Here is a 14,033-nt window from a genome sequence, read left to right as displayed (position 1 = left end):
CCATTATACCCAACAAGAATTCTCATTTTATTGACTAAACCTCAGCGTACAGGAAGACATTTGTAATGCAGCGACAGAACTGGGTACGAGTCTGAGTGCTGTGGTCATCTACTCACTGAAACTCCACTGAAGTCGCAATGCTTTGAAACATGCCGCTGGAGAGAGCGACACTGACTCCATTACAACACGTGACATTATGGATGAGCGGAGGAGGCCTCAGGCGTTGGGAGGAAGTCAGATGGAGGAAAGCATCATGTAAAGGTCCAGTGTGTAGGATTTGAGGGAGTGGATCAGTCAATGGAATTCAATTTCATTTGTGTATATAGTGTTTGTGTTACATTGATTTGGATCTTTTAAACTTTAGAGATTACATAACTGTTGCATTAAAATGTAAAACCTAATTTGGAAGAATCATGCCAAAATGTTTACTGAAAGTCTATTTGTTTCCCGCGCTTTGAGGGTCATCTTGGTTTTGCTCTCAACTTTACGGCCTTCCCGAAGGAACATTTTATTATTACAGACAACTTAGTAGACGTAGGAGGATGTTTTTTGGTGATCAATATGTGTCTTTTGAATGAGGTTGTTTTGTTGCCCCTATGGTCACCGCTGTCCACCCTTGGCTCCGCCACTGCCAGATCTGCAGAGCTTCTCGCTGGACTAAATGTAAAATGAGGCTTGTTAGGATGGATGACTGAGACGCTGTGGAGAGGTAGAATGGTGGTTTGTGGGAGAAGAGTTAACACAGGGAAAGAACAGGCCTGTACATGATGAGGTCATGTACAGGCCTGTGCACCCTCCGATGGAGAGGCTGCAGCGAACAGCGTGACAGCAGTGACTGTATCAGCTCTGTCCGTTGTTCCGAGTCAGAGGGCTGATGCCGACGATGATGTCAGAGATTGTCACAAGATGTAGTCATTTGCATACTCGCTGGCTGATCCGGGAGCAGCTCTGAGGGAAGCGAACGGAGCCGGTTTACGTGAGAGCCGGACAGATCCGACGACAGATCCGACGACTCTCACGGGATAAAGAGACATGTTGTTTGCAGCTGCACGACATCTACAGAGAACAACAGCTGGTGACGGGAGCGACACTGAGCAGGTTTTCACAACAGACAAATTCATGCAGATTTATGTCTGGAAAACAACACACGACACGTCCATTCATATACATGAGCTGATGTTTTTTTTGTTTTTCTTTCGATTATTCAGGTAATATTCATGATGAGTCAAAGAAAGGATTGGATTACTTTTTTGCTGTTAATTTTAAATTGTTTAAAAAAACATCCAAGCCACACTACCTCACTAAAGGTGGCCGTTTAGAATCTCTTCTAAAAATGCATCAATTAATTCCTTACCTATAATTTTTAATTCAAGCCCCTTCATTCACTCTACATCCTCATGCTTTGCTTTTTTTTTTTCTGTTCCTGAACGTGGTGAGATGAGTACACAACATTAATAGCAATACAAATACAACACACTGAATAGAAACTAAATATTGTTCCAATTTTTAGCCCTAAGATATTCCCACTTCAGCATGATGCGAGGAATTGTGCTACGGCAAAAGCTCTACATCACAATGTGTTACGATTCTTTTTAAACAATTTTTTCGTAAAGCCGGTTTGAATTTTCTTGAAAGTTAAGTTTTAGCTACTTGTCATGCAGTTCATAAAAAGTGACGTGTTTCACGTGTTCTGTTTTCCTGCAAAGTGATAGTTTTTCTTTTCAGACGATACTCAAAAGAAAACCGAAGTCGTACAAACAGAATTTCAAGAGAGAGTAGAAAATAATGTTTCACCAGTGAAGATGATATGTTTGTCATGAAGAACAGAGGCGGCGGCGTCCTTCTCTCAGTCCAGTCTCACACTCACATTGGTTTATGTCCAGCAGAGGGGAAACATTACATCTGGAAACCACTGGTCACAACTCAAACAAAATGTACTGACACCAATATGTACAGCAGCCAACCACGTGTTGTACAGAGAAGTGGGTGTGGCACAGCTACGCCGATACACCAAATCATAATGTCAAGTCCAGACAGAAAGAAAAGAGAAGAAAGAGCGCTACTTTACAAAAGAAAACAATAGAAAAAATAGTGTGTAGTCTTTTTAGATTCCAATAAATAAGAAAATCCTCAAAGCAAAAATAAATCCACTTCTTTTAGGTTCATACAGTGATACACTCACACGTTCACATTACACGTGACACATTTAAAACAAATGTTCACTCGTTTCTTTTTCTTTTTTTTATCTTACAGGGTGATTCCTTGAACTCTGCATCTTCAAACATAAAAATCCTTTGACGTCTTGTCATGTCCCACAGCGTTCTGCCGCTTTTAAGTCCTTATTTCTTTTATTTCATTTCATTTCATTTTTTGCTGGAAGTATTGCTTTAAGAAATATATTTTGGTCTTCTTCTCCGATGTGACAGAATCTCTAATGGAAGCAATTTCTCATTTCTTCCTCCGGGTTTCACAAAAACTGCACTCGGGCTCGTCATTGAATCCAAAGTGGGGTTTTTTAACCTCGTGAGCGATGTACGTACTCGACAAAGACTTTCTGTGCTGTGCCGCTCTCAGGGTGTTTGTAACGTCTGATTGTTTCGTCTTCCTGGCATGCACATCTATGTGATTGGGTGGGAGGTATAAAGGTGTGGTTTGGTGAGTCTGTGACGGAAACATCCGGACACGCTCACACGCAGATCTCTATGGGCGTGGCCACCAGCATGCGGCTGCCCGGTGAACTGCTCTCTCGCGGCATTCGATCGTAGCTGTTGGTGGACGACACTGAACTGTTGGTGGAGACGGGCACGAAATGGTGGCCGTTGACCTGTTCCATCAACCCGCCCTTGGCCCCGCCGCCGCTCCCCCGCTCCACCGCCACAGGAGACATGGGAGAGAGAGGGGACAGAGTCTGCTGCTTCATCCGCTCCACCAGCAGCTCCTCGTCCTCCTCCCCGGAAGACGACGATGAGATGGTGCCATTCACATCACCTTGCACGATTCCTCCTCCTCCTCCTCCTCCTCCTCCAGCACCAACCCTCTCTCCACCTCCTCCACCTCCTGTGTTGCTGTTGCCGTTGTTGTTGTTGTTCTCCGTATCCAGCATCCAGGAGTGGCTGAAGTAGCCGAACACCTCCTTGACAGAGCAGCGGCGGTCCTGCTCCACGGAGAGCAGCCGGCGGAACATGCGGAGGGCCTGCTCGGTGAAGCGCCTCCACTGGGACGGCACCGTGTTCGTCCTCCTCCTCTGCCAGCGGATGAACTCCTGGTAGAAGGAGTCGGAGGGCAGCGCCTTCTCCCAGGGGAAGTTGCCGGTCAGCATGCAGAAGAGCAGCACGCCGAAAGCCCAGACGTCGGTGCTGTAGTCCACGCAGAAGCCCTCGTGGCGGGACACATCGCAGAGTTCCGGGGCCGTGTAGGGGATGGTACCGCTCACCTAGAGGAGAAGGTCAGCCGGTTAAAGCTGCAACAAGATGCTTAATAATCGAAAAGCCTAAAAATAAACCTGATACTTACTCTTTTCACGGGCGAGCCAGCTCGGCGGGTCATGCCAAAGTCGGACAGCTTGACCTTGCGGCACTCTCTGTCAAAAATGAGGATGTTTTCGGGCTTGATGTCCCTGTGGACCAGCTTCTTACAGTGCAGGTAGTCCAGAGCGATGGCTACTTGGTGCACGCAGCGCTTTGCCACTGCCTCTTGAAGACCAACCTGAGAGAGGGAACAGGGGAAGATCTGAGTGGAGTCCATCTATTATCTGTACCGTTTGTACAATAGCGTTGCGGGGGGAACTGGAGCCAATCCCAGCTGACATTGGCTGAGGTAACCAGCGTATCATTGGGCCAACAGATAAACAACCATTCCCAACTACTTTCAATTTAGAGTCTCCAATTAACCTAACCCCAGGTGAGCCCAGAGTAAGCCCCCGCAGACACGAGGATAACCTGCGAACTCCACACAGGAAGACCCCATTCCGAACAGGAATCTGTAACAGGAACCATCTTGCTGTAAGCGACAGTGCTAACCACTGCACTGGACCACTTCCCAAGGTGTGTAGAGAAAATGCATACACTGAGCTGGGCACGTTTTTTGCAAATGAACATGTTTAACATTATGTTGTTCTGCCTTGTACTCCATTGGTACTTCTGCTGTGGTAACGTGTGTCGGGTAACACCTAGCAAAGCAGCAGCAAAAGTGGGACAGAAGAAGACCCCAAGCCAACCTTAGGTGGCTAGGAGTGAGAAAGTGCTGCACATTGTGAATGGGTGAATGGCAAAAACCATACCGTAAAGCCCTTTGAGTTGCCTCAAGAGTAATGCATGAGGAGTTTATACCTGTGGAGGAATGATATCGAAGAGGTCTCCTGCCAGAGCGTACTCCTGCGCGAACACAAAGTATTCGTCGGTTTCAAAGGCAATGCCGAACATGTTGATGATGAAGGGGCAGGGAGACAGGTAGAGCGAGATGCTGTACTCCCTAAGAAAGGACTTCAGCTTGGTGGTTTTCTTCTTCAGGAACTTCAGAGCCATTTTTGTGCCTTTGGGGGAAAACAGAACAGATACAGTTTTGTTCTTTGAAGCCAAGTTCCTTTTTATATATTAAAGCAGCATATTCTTTTGTCCATGTGTGTTTGCCCCCTTACCTCTGATCTTGTGGATGACGAGGTCCACCTTGCCATAGGTGCCTTTGCCCAGCTCCCTGATCACCTCGTAGTACTTGTTGACCTCCAGCCTCTCCAGGTTCTGGGCTGCGATCAGCTGCAGCTCATCCAGGATGTCCATGTTAGCTCGGGACACCAGTGGAGAGGAGCTCATGCTGGGGACAGTCTCAGGGGATGGAGCCGGATGTAAAAACTGGGGAATGGACGCTCAGGCAGAACAAGAGCCGCAGCAGCTAAAGGCTGGTGTCACTGTGAAGAAACAAGGACACATTTTTAATTGGTGTACGATAATATTTGTTATTTTTTCCCACTTCATGAAATGCTGCTATGTTGTGAAATGTCTTTGTGTTGTGTTCCGACCCTCTGGGCCACCGTAGCCATGTGGTATTTCTGTTGATTTCAAGGTTGGAGCTCACAGTCTGCTGCTCTGATCTGCAGTGTGATAGTCATTGAAAATGCTAATTATCTGCAGTGAAGGCTTAAGTAATTCTAGATGCTGTTTGCCAGGGGGATGCCTGAGCTGAGTGTCACACACACACACACACACACACACACACACACACACACACACACACACACACACACACACACACACACACACACACACACACACACACACACACACACACACACACACACACACACACACACACACACACACACACACACACACACACACACACACACACACACAAAACCAATAACAGCTCTTTCTGGCAAATCCATTCCCTGCTGCAGTGTGATTATTCTTAGTGATTGTTTCTATTTTCTTTCCTCCTAAGAAGTGGGACCTGACAAATCCCAACCCTCACTCTATGGATCCTGGAACGTTTCCACATGTTCACACACACACACACACACAAGTCCACATATAAACACACATCCACGCGCTCATTACATAACCTGGAGTGCCGGAGAGCCGCTTGAGCAGACGCTTGTGAATCTGCCGCTCTGTCACTGCTCACAGTGAAACCAGCAACACTTGGACTTCTGTCATGTTCATACCAGCATATAGCCTCGTCTGTCAGTACACACAGTCCACTCATCTGATATTTACTCCATGAACAGAATCTTTGCAGCATCGAGTTTGAGGTGAAGAAAATAACACTTTCTGAAGAAGACTGAGCAGCTGCAAGTCACCATATCCTGCTTCATCACCTTAGTTAGAATACACACACACAGCAACACCCGGTTTTAAAGTACCTCGTCATCCCATCCACAGGCCTCTGTGTCGCTCTGTGGGGGTGTAATCTTTTTTGTATGAGCAGCGGACGGAAAGAGCAGTTGACCCCAGCAGGTGAAGAGGGATGAGTCAGTCCGGCTGATAAATGGCAGCGTGGAGAGGATGTACTAAAGCGCTCTCGCTGCTTTAAATAAAAGGCTCTCGGACACGTGATGAATGCACACGTATGCGGGAGGGAGGGCAGCGAGCTGTGAAAGAGAAGGCCATGTGCTTGTGTGGAGCAGAAGTGCTTACTGTAGCACTGCAGGACACATGCAGCGCCACGCGTGTCGCTCTGTGTTGGGACAACAGAGGGGTTTTGGTTCAAATAACAAAGGCTTGTTTGAGATCATGATCGTGCTGCTACGGCAGGATTAATCAGTGCATGTAGAATCATTTCCCCCAAATTGGTTAATTTTAGCCCATACTATAACATTTCCCATCTGACAATACTAGGCCCCATCCTCAGGAACACGATATCCAGGTCTTTAAATCCATGTGTTTGCAGTTGCGTTGAGTCACCTAGTTGCTATGGTATCAAAAAACTACTTTTAAAAAGGAACATGAAAACTTGAATAAATATCAGTGTGATATGAGCTGTACCGAAAATAACACAAACCATTGTTGTACTTTGACTTTTATTTTGTTTGGTCCATTTATTTTTTATTTATAAATGCTCCATCTTTTAACATGAAGGAATCAGCAATACTTCTGACACTGAATGGATTATCCTCCTGAAATAAAGTTAAGAGAATTGAATTCTGCCGTCAGTCTGATGATCTTAACTATATTAAACTCACACTCTGTTAACACCCCCACATTCTGCATTTCATCCAATGATCCAAAGCCTGGTCTCATTTGGTGTGTTGAAAGGTATGTGTTTGCCTGATAGACGATGAACTGCAAACAGAGTGGGATCCCGTCGACTGTGGGAGCCAATCAATGAGCAGTCAGGGCACATCACGGATCTATCACAGGGCCGACATATAGAGATTTACAACTATTCACACCATGTCTTTGGGTGAAGGCACCATGTAGGCACATCCATCCATATATCCCACTTATCCTTTTGAGGGTAGCGGGGGGAGCTGGAGCAAAGGCTGAACCACAGACTGTATAAAAATATGGATGACATTTCAAGTCAGATAATCGTGATTGCCCCCTGGTGGATGGCTACAGAATAGGTCAAAAAGAAAAGAAAACTCTGCACAGAAAGGCCCTGGTTGGCCAAAAGGTTCAAACCCAGCTGTGAGGTGATGGTGCTAACCCCTGTACCACCATGTCCACTACAGTACCCCAGCAAAATACACTGTCTGGTGAATCACAGTAGCCGGTGTGCAGACACTTATGTCATAGATGAAAATTAATATGATGATAAAGTGTTTCAAATACCATCAACAGACGGTCATGGTTTAGTGGACTGATTATACTGAACATTTACAGAGTACAAAGACCTTTAGTTTTAACTCGACCAGGCGTTTGACATGAAAATCACAATATTTAAGTGATTTTGCATCACTAACTGTCGGGCATCCGGCTCTCATGCGTGTGTGTGTGTTTGACATCTGCGTGTGTGCACCTGTCTGTGTGTGTTTGTGTTTGCCACTGAGAGAACTGAATCTGTATTTATATAGAAGCAGCATTACAGCTGAATGAGTCATCGGGTTAGGAGAGGAAGTCTGCTGCTATCCCACTGTGTGTGTGTGCGTGTGCGTGTGCATACATGCGTGTGTGTACTTGTCTGTGTGTGTGTCACATTGACTGATTGTTAACAATAGATGTAACTCAATGCACAACCAGCTGCCTTAAGCATTTCACATCCTTGGTTGAAACAACTGCAGAGCCAATGATTGGGCAGCATCACGGCAGGGCTGAAATCTGATTGGATAGAAAAGTCACACATCAAATGATTTGACGCTGGCAAAGTGAAGATGACTGGCAGCTTATTGTACTTGTGATAAAAGTGTAGTTAGGATTTAAAAGTAAAAAACCTACAAGATTATAAAATAACTTTAATCCATCCGTTTTGACAATCTACTCCAGCTAACACAGAACTGTCTGCCCTCTGCTGTGTGCCATTGCCCAATCAGATTCAAGAGATATGAGGCTTTCACACATATTTGCTCAGTTATGTTTTACCCATATGTGTAGTGGTACTTGTACATTTACTTTTTTAGTACATTTTTAATCTAGATGATGATGAGGATGATGATGATGATGATGAAGCACTGGGGAATCAGTTCCACTTTTTTTCAAATGTAACAATATGAAAATGTTACCTTACAAAATAAACAATACAAATATGATTATATCTCTTCATAAGGTTTATGGTTAAAATGTAAAAATATTGAGCCTAAATTATATTTCTTTGTCAAAAGGGTTTAATAACAACATCTTAGGAATCCAAAAGATATGGATATCATCCGATATATCCGTATCTGCTGATATCCATATCAGTCAGGCTCCACACTCTTAAAAATAAGGATTCCTAAAGAGTTCTCCAATGGGGTCAAGCCAAATAACCCTAATGGTTCTACTTAGCACTTTTATTTCAAGAGTGTAGTAAAATAAGGTTCCCAATTATATTAATTATATTATAGTTTTTCACTACAGCATCATACAATGTGGGAACTTTGAGCAAACACACCAAGGCTTCAAACAAATCATTTTCCACTTGCTTCTATTTACCAAAATCAGATGTGTCTTATTTTTCATTAAGAGATGATCACTTTTGTATTTAATACTATAATGTAATAATGTTTATTTTAAGTGGTTACAGTGCGCAGTGTGTTCCAAAACAGGCAGACTTCCGCAGAGAGGGAAAGAGCTGAGGGAGGCAGCTGAAGGGAGCTGGGTTCACACAAGCAGGTGAAGCTTTAAGACAGAAATGTTAAACAACCATTTTCTGCACAGTGAATCATGCTGGCTATCAGTGAGCCATCAGAAAGTGTTTAGACTTTTTTCACACTTCGGTTTGTTGCTGATTAAAGACTAAAATCATTAAATAAAAATGTCCCTCATCAATTCGGACTCTATACCCCACAGCCGAAATATTTATGACGGGAAATTTGATGCAGCTTGATTGGATTTAAGAGGACGGAGGTATGCAATCTACTGAGCGACATTCTAATCCGCATTTGTCGGTTGGACGTGATTTGCAAAGACCACACAACCTGCCCAAGAGATCCCAGCAAAAATGAGCATCAAGGTAAACAGAGAGCTACGAGGTTGAAGGGACTCGGATCTCAGACAGGACTTGTTCAAGGCATAGATCCAAAGAATGGGACCTTCGTGATTTAAGAAGTGTGGAAAAAGCAGGACTCCTCCTCGAGCTGGCCGGCCGACTAAGAGGTGACCAAGGAAACTGATGGTCAGTTCGGCAGAGCTCCAGGGATCATGTGTGGAGACAGGAGCATCGTCCATGAGGCCAATATTGTTTTTCACTTGCGAAACGGGAATGCGTCAGTCTCAGCGGTCATCTGTGCGAAATGCAAACAACATTTGCATCTCCGGACTGACTGTACACTCCCATAGGCCTTAACCCCCCTCCCCCCCAAAACACTGAAACTCTGTGCCACCAGGTTTCGCACTCCGAGGAGCAGCTGACTAGATCCCAGACTGCTTATGCAACCGGCGGGCAGAGCCAATGAGACGAGCACATTCAACGAGCCAAGGCGATGATCGCAGCCACGAGCACTCCAGCTGACGCAGCCTCGCTGCCCCTCGACCAATTACAGAGATGCCTTCTTCATCCTTTTTTCCATTTCAACAACCTTTCTGCTTTCCTGACACACGAAACGAAAATACACACATTCCGGTTTCCCGTGAGAGAAACCACAGCTAAAAAACACTTAGCCATTCAATTTGTTTTCCATGTAGGATTGCTCTTCGTTTACAAGAAACATTTATGACCGACTGTTGTGCACACACAAACACACACACACACACACACAAACGCATTGACAGGGAGTTGTGTATGGTAGCGAAAATGAGAGGAGCAAGAACAGAGGGAGACAGTAAACAATGACAGGGGCCGTTGAGTAGCCAAGTACCAGCGTGTGTGTGTGTGTGTGTGTGTGTGGACAAAGATAAAGCGTGTGGTGACCAGCATCTCTGCACCAACAGCCAACAGCACCTCCCTTTAAATCCCTGGTGCAGCAGCTCAGGGTAGAGTCAGGCTCGCTGTGATCATTCACACCTCTGAACCGTTGTTCTTTTTATAAATGGGGCCGTTCCGCAGATTTTACATATAGAGATCAGCTTGTGAAAACAGTTCACTGCGACTTACTGTTGCACTTCCATTAAAAGAGATTTAAAATATTATCATCACACTCAAAGCAGCAGAGTCATTTTCACTCTAGTGTGGCATAAGCTCAAAAACCAGACATCCTACACTTCCCATGATGCATCTTGACAGTGTCTTCTGTTGGACACTCCCTGCCTGGTAAACACTCACATCTTCTAAACGACAACCTTAGATGTTACTCCCTCAGTCAACACGACATTACCCAATCCAAAATCTCAAGCTATTTTACAGAAGAATTACATTTCTATTATGTGTAACAGCGAGATCTAGTGTTACATCCTATCTCCATAAATCTAATATGTATATGACATCTCCATATTCACTTGTGCATTGTCACCAGAGTTAAAATAAAGACATTCACTAAACACAGTTGGACATTTTAGTAAAAAAGCCTGTTTGCTCTCTTGCGGAGTTCGATAAGAAGATTGATTAAATGTAAAGCTGGAGCTGGCAACCACTTAGTTGGACTAAAGACTGGACACAGGAGGAAAGCTTTTAGAGTTACACATACATCACAGAGACATCTATCTAACACAAGATTCCCAGGTAACTTTCAACGCTCCCTGTGGAACATCCAATTTGCGTAGTCCTCATCTTAAGCTTAAATTGCTTGATGTCTCTAAAATCTGAACAATCTTAGCAGAAAGGTATATGTAAGTCAATCTACCATAATAAATTATAAAACTCAGAAATATGTGAATGCATTTAAAAAAGGTTTTTAAATCCCATTTTGCCAAATAAAAGCAAACATGAGCAAGAACACTCCCCCCCACTCTCTGGCCCATAAGGGCCGAGGCATCGGCCCCCTCCTGCAACAACACAATTTATATTTTGGCTTTTGTGGTTTTTATTTTACCTCGATTTAAACACGATGCTGCAGAAAACCGTCTCTTGTGGACGTTCCCTTTCAGAGGGTTAATAAGTGAAACTCTGACGAGCTAGTGGAACTTTTCTCTTTAGACGGACCAAAGCTAGTTGTTTCATTTTGCTTCGAGTCTTTATACTAAGCTAGGCTAAGATCAACTGCACTAAGTTAAGATAAAATAAGCCGAAGTTAGCTAAACTATGATGAACTAAAGTTAGTTAAACTAGGCTAAGCTAACCCATTATAATTTTAGCTAAGTGTCTCCTGTCTCGAGCTTCATACATTTTCGTATCAGTTGATTTCAATAATTATCAGTGAAGGTCGTGCTTTTCATCTATGAGCAGAGGATGACAAACTCTATTCAACAGCAAAACAATAAAAATCCGTTATACCTCAGCACAATGCATACGCAATATATTGATACATATTGAACCTTTTGCTATCGAGGAAAATTATATTAGAATTATTTAAATTGTTTCATATTCTGTGTTCAAACATTAGTCTGATTATCCTGTCATTTTACATACATTTGCTTTATTGTCCTATTCTGCATATAAAAGTGAAAACGGAGCCTGCGCCTGACTAAAATCGGTGTTTATCAATGAACAAGTGCACGAGCAGCATCCAGGACGTCTCCCATGTCCCACCGGCTCCATCCTGATGTGACGAGGAGGAGCCTGCAGCCAAAGCCTCCACCGCTGCCAGCGAGACGCCCGGTGCCGAGGGTTTGTTGAGCACCAGACCGTCTCTGTGACCTACATTGAGATCTGTGACTCATCATGCCGGTTATTTTGTGCGTCCTTGTACTTTTATCTTTGTGAGCAGCATTTTGAGCATTGACGTCACGGAGTGAGGACAATTTGGGGAAATTAGGACATTTAGGCCAGTCCAGAGTTTGACAAAGGCCAGTTTGAAGGTTAGGACTTGCTTTTAGGGTTAGGGTTGGAATTAGGGAGGGTAAGGTGTGTTTGTGTGTGTGTGTGTGTCTGTTGTGTCTTGGGCCCAATACACAAACACAGGTTTGTGCAGCTTTCCTTAGTAGGACTTTGCATTGACTTCTATTCATTGTGGATAGTCTCAATGAAACCTTACCGTAACCTAAACCAGGACCAACTCATGACTAGCCCAAATCTTTACCTGACCACAACTCGTCATGTTGGATCCCACCTGCAGTGTGTCCTCAGACTGCACTGACCCTCAGGGAAACCACTGACAGGGACGCACACACACACACACACACACACACACACACACACACACACACACACACACACACACACACCTAACCAAACTACAGCCTGCATGGTCGGAGTGAGGGCGGATGAGCTGCGATCAATAACACAAATTGCTCTACACCCAAATATGGTAAACAATGTAAAAAAAAATGTTTCCTGGAGGTAACAACAAACACAGCATTGTTTTCAGTGTGTTCTGCTGCTGCTGCACAGAATGGGCCCTATCCATCATGCACCTCAGGCCAAGAGGACACACTCACACACAAACACACATACACACACACACACACACACACACACACACACACACACACACACACACACACACACACACACACACACACACACACACACACACACACACACACAGTGGTGGATGCTGCATCACAGGGGGAGTCAGGTGCAGGCTGCTCCGGGTGAGGAGCAGAGGACTACTCACCCCTCAGTGTGCTCCCGTATGGGGTCCGCGTTGTGAGCCCGGGCTGCAGCTGAACACACGGGGCGGTGGAGGCTCATACTAGGGCCAGGTGAGCCGGGGGGGTCGCCTGCTCTCCGTGTCCGCCGAGAAGCCTCCGAGCAGCGGTGAGTGCGCGGATGTGGCGCCGGGCATCGCTCAGTCTCCTCCGGGCTCTGCGTCCTATTGTCTCCGCATCGCTCTGTCCTCTAGGATGGGAGATGAGGAGGGGAGGGGGGGGGGGAGGGGGGGGGGAGAAAAGCCCTCCCCCTCCTCACCGCTCTGGCCAATCACAGCGCTGCTCCGCCGGGAGCCGCCGCTGCCCGCTGTCTCCGTACAGACTACGCTGCCTTCAGGGGCCGTCGGAAATATCTAAAGAGAAGGGTGTGTAGGGGTGTGTGTTGTTGACTTGCCGGGTGCTGTAACATTCACTGACTGGGGCTGGGTGTCTGGGCACAAAATAAAAATCCTTACTGAGTTTTAATTTAAAGACAGAGCCTAGTTTTGATTCGATTCAATTTGCATTGCGTTCGGCGGCCAAGAAAACTCAACCCCAACATAGTGATGTTGAGACCTTGCCATTTTTTTACAGAGAAACCCAACAGTTCCTAAACACGAGAAAATAAACTCATTTAAAAGGAGGAAACCTCTGGCAGCTACAAAACCTTTTAAAGGTAGAGTTGTGTCGTGGCAATTTCTACAATCCCAACTTAACAACGAGGAATGAGACACAATTCTCTTACAGTATTGTCACACTTTAATGCTCTGAGCATGGTGCATACGACAAAGGTTAGATTGTAATATGCCCCCCGATGGGAAACAGTTCTTTGTCTTTATACATTTGGCTAACCCCTCCCACTCTGGTTGGAGTTGTTACAAAATAAAAGGTTGGGATCCTCTGATGACATGGAAACAACAATGCCTAGTTAAAGCAATCAGGCCAAGATTTTATTCAGATGCATGATCAAGGTTACAATGTATGAGATTCAATCATGATCAATCAAAGGGGAAATAAACATGACTATATTGTGGTCAAATGTTACATTTCCCTTGCAGTTGCTAATTTATTTTTTAAACAATTTTATAATTATAAATTAATTAGGTTGTCTGAAAATCATATAAAAAGACACACCAAAAAAATGGTGTCTGTTGCACTCGTAGGACAATGATTCATATTTCAAATGGTCCGCTAGCATACCTGCCTGCTACTAACTGACCCGCCTGGCTGACCAGTCGTCTTTCAGAAGTTGTCAGTCAGGGCACTTGCATGTGTTTTGGGGGGGTAGTTTTGACCAGT

General features: G+C 44.8%; 1 protein-coding gene across 1 annotated transcript; it reads right to left on the bottom strand.

Annotated features, from left to right (window-relative positions):
• Positions 1-14: 14 nt before the first annotated feature.
• bsk146 (brain specific kinase 146) lies at positions 15-12,781 on the bottom strand. The gene is made up of 6 exons (XM_053413853.1): positions 12,722-12,781; positions 4,637-4,903; positions 4,329-4,531; positions 3,514-3,705; positions 3,073-3,433; positions 15-2,988 (listed from the first exon to the last, which is right to left on the bottom strand). Exons 2-6 carry the CDS (start codon positions 4,806-4,808, stop codon positions 2,687-2,689), a joined length of 1,230 nt encoding a protein of 409 aa, XP_053269828.1. The 5' UTR covers positions 4,809-4,903; positions 12,722-12,781; the 3' UTR covers positions 15-2,686.
• Between the last annotated feature and the right edge of the window lie 1,252 nt (positions 12,782-14,033).

This window comes from Pleuronectes platessa, chromosome 21, assembly GCF_947347685.1.
Source record: "Pleuronectes platessa chromosome 21, fPlePla1.1, whole genome shotgun sequence".
Taxonomy (NCBI): Eukaryota; Metazoa; Chordata; class Actinopteri; order Pleuronectiformes; family Pleuronectidae; genus Pleuronectes; species Pleuronectes platessa.
Note: the sequence above shows the minus strand (reverse complement) of the source record. Positions and strands in the feature narration are given on the sequence as shown.

Excerpts from the sequence above, each read along its gene's own strand:
- bsk146 (XM_053413853.1), bottom strand. The coding sequence starts at position 4,808 with ATGAGCTCCTCTCCACTGGTGTCCCGAGCTAACATGGACATCCTGGAT. Across the intron at positions 3,434-3,513 it reads CTGGCTCGCCCGTGAAAAGA|GTGAGCGGTACCATCCCCTA; the intron begins GTAAGTATCAGG and ends CTTCTCCTCTAG. Across the intron at positions 2,989-3,072 it reads GGAGAACAACAACAACAACG|GTGATGTGAATGGCACCATC; the intron begins GCAACAGCAACA and ends GAATCGTGCAAG.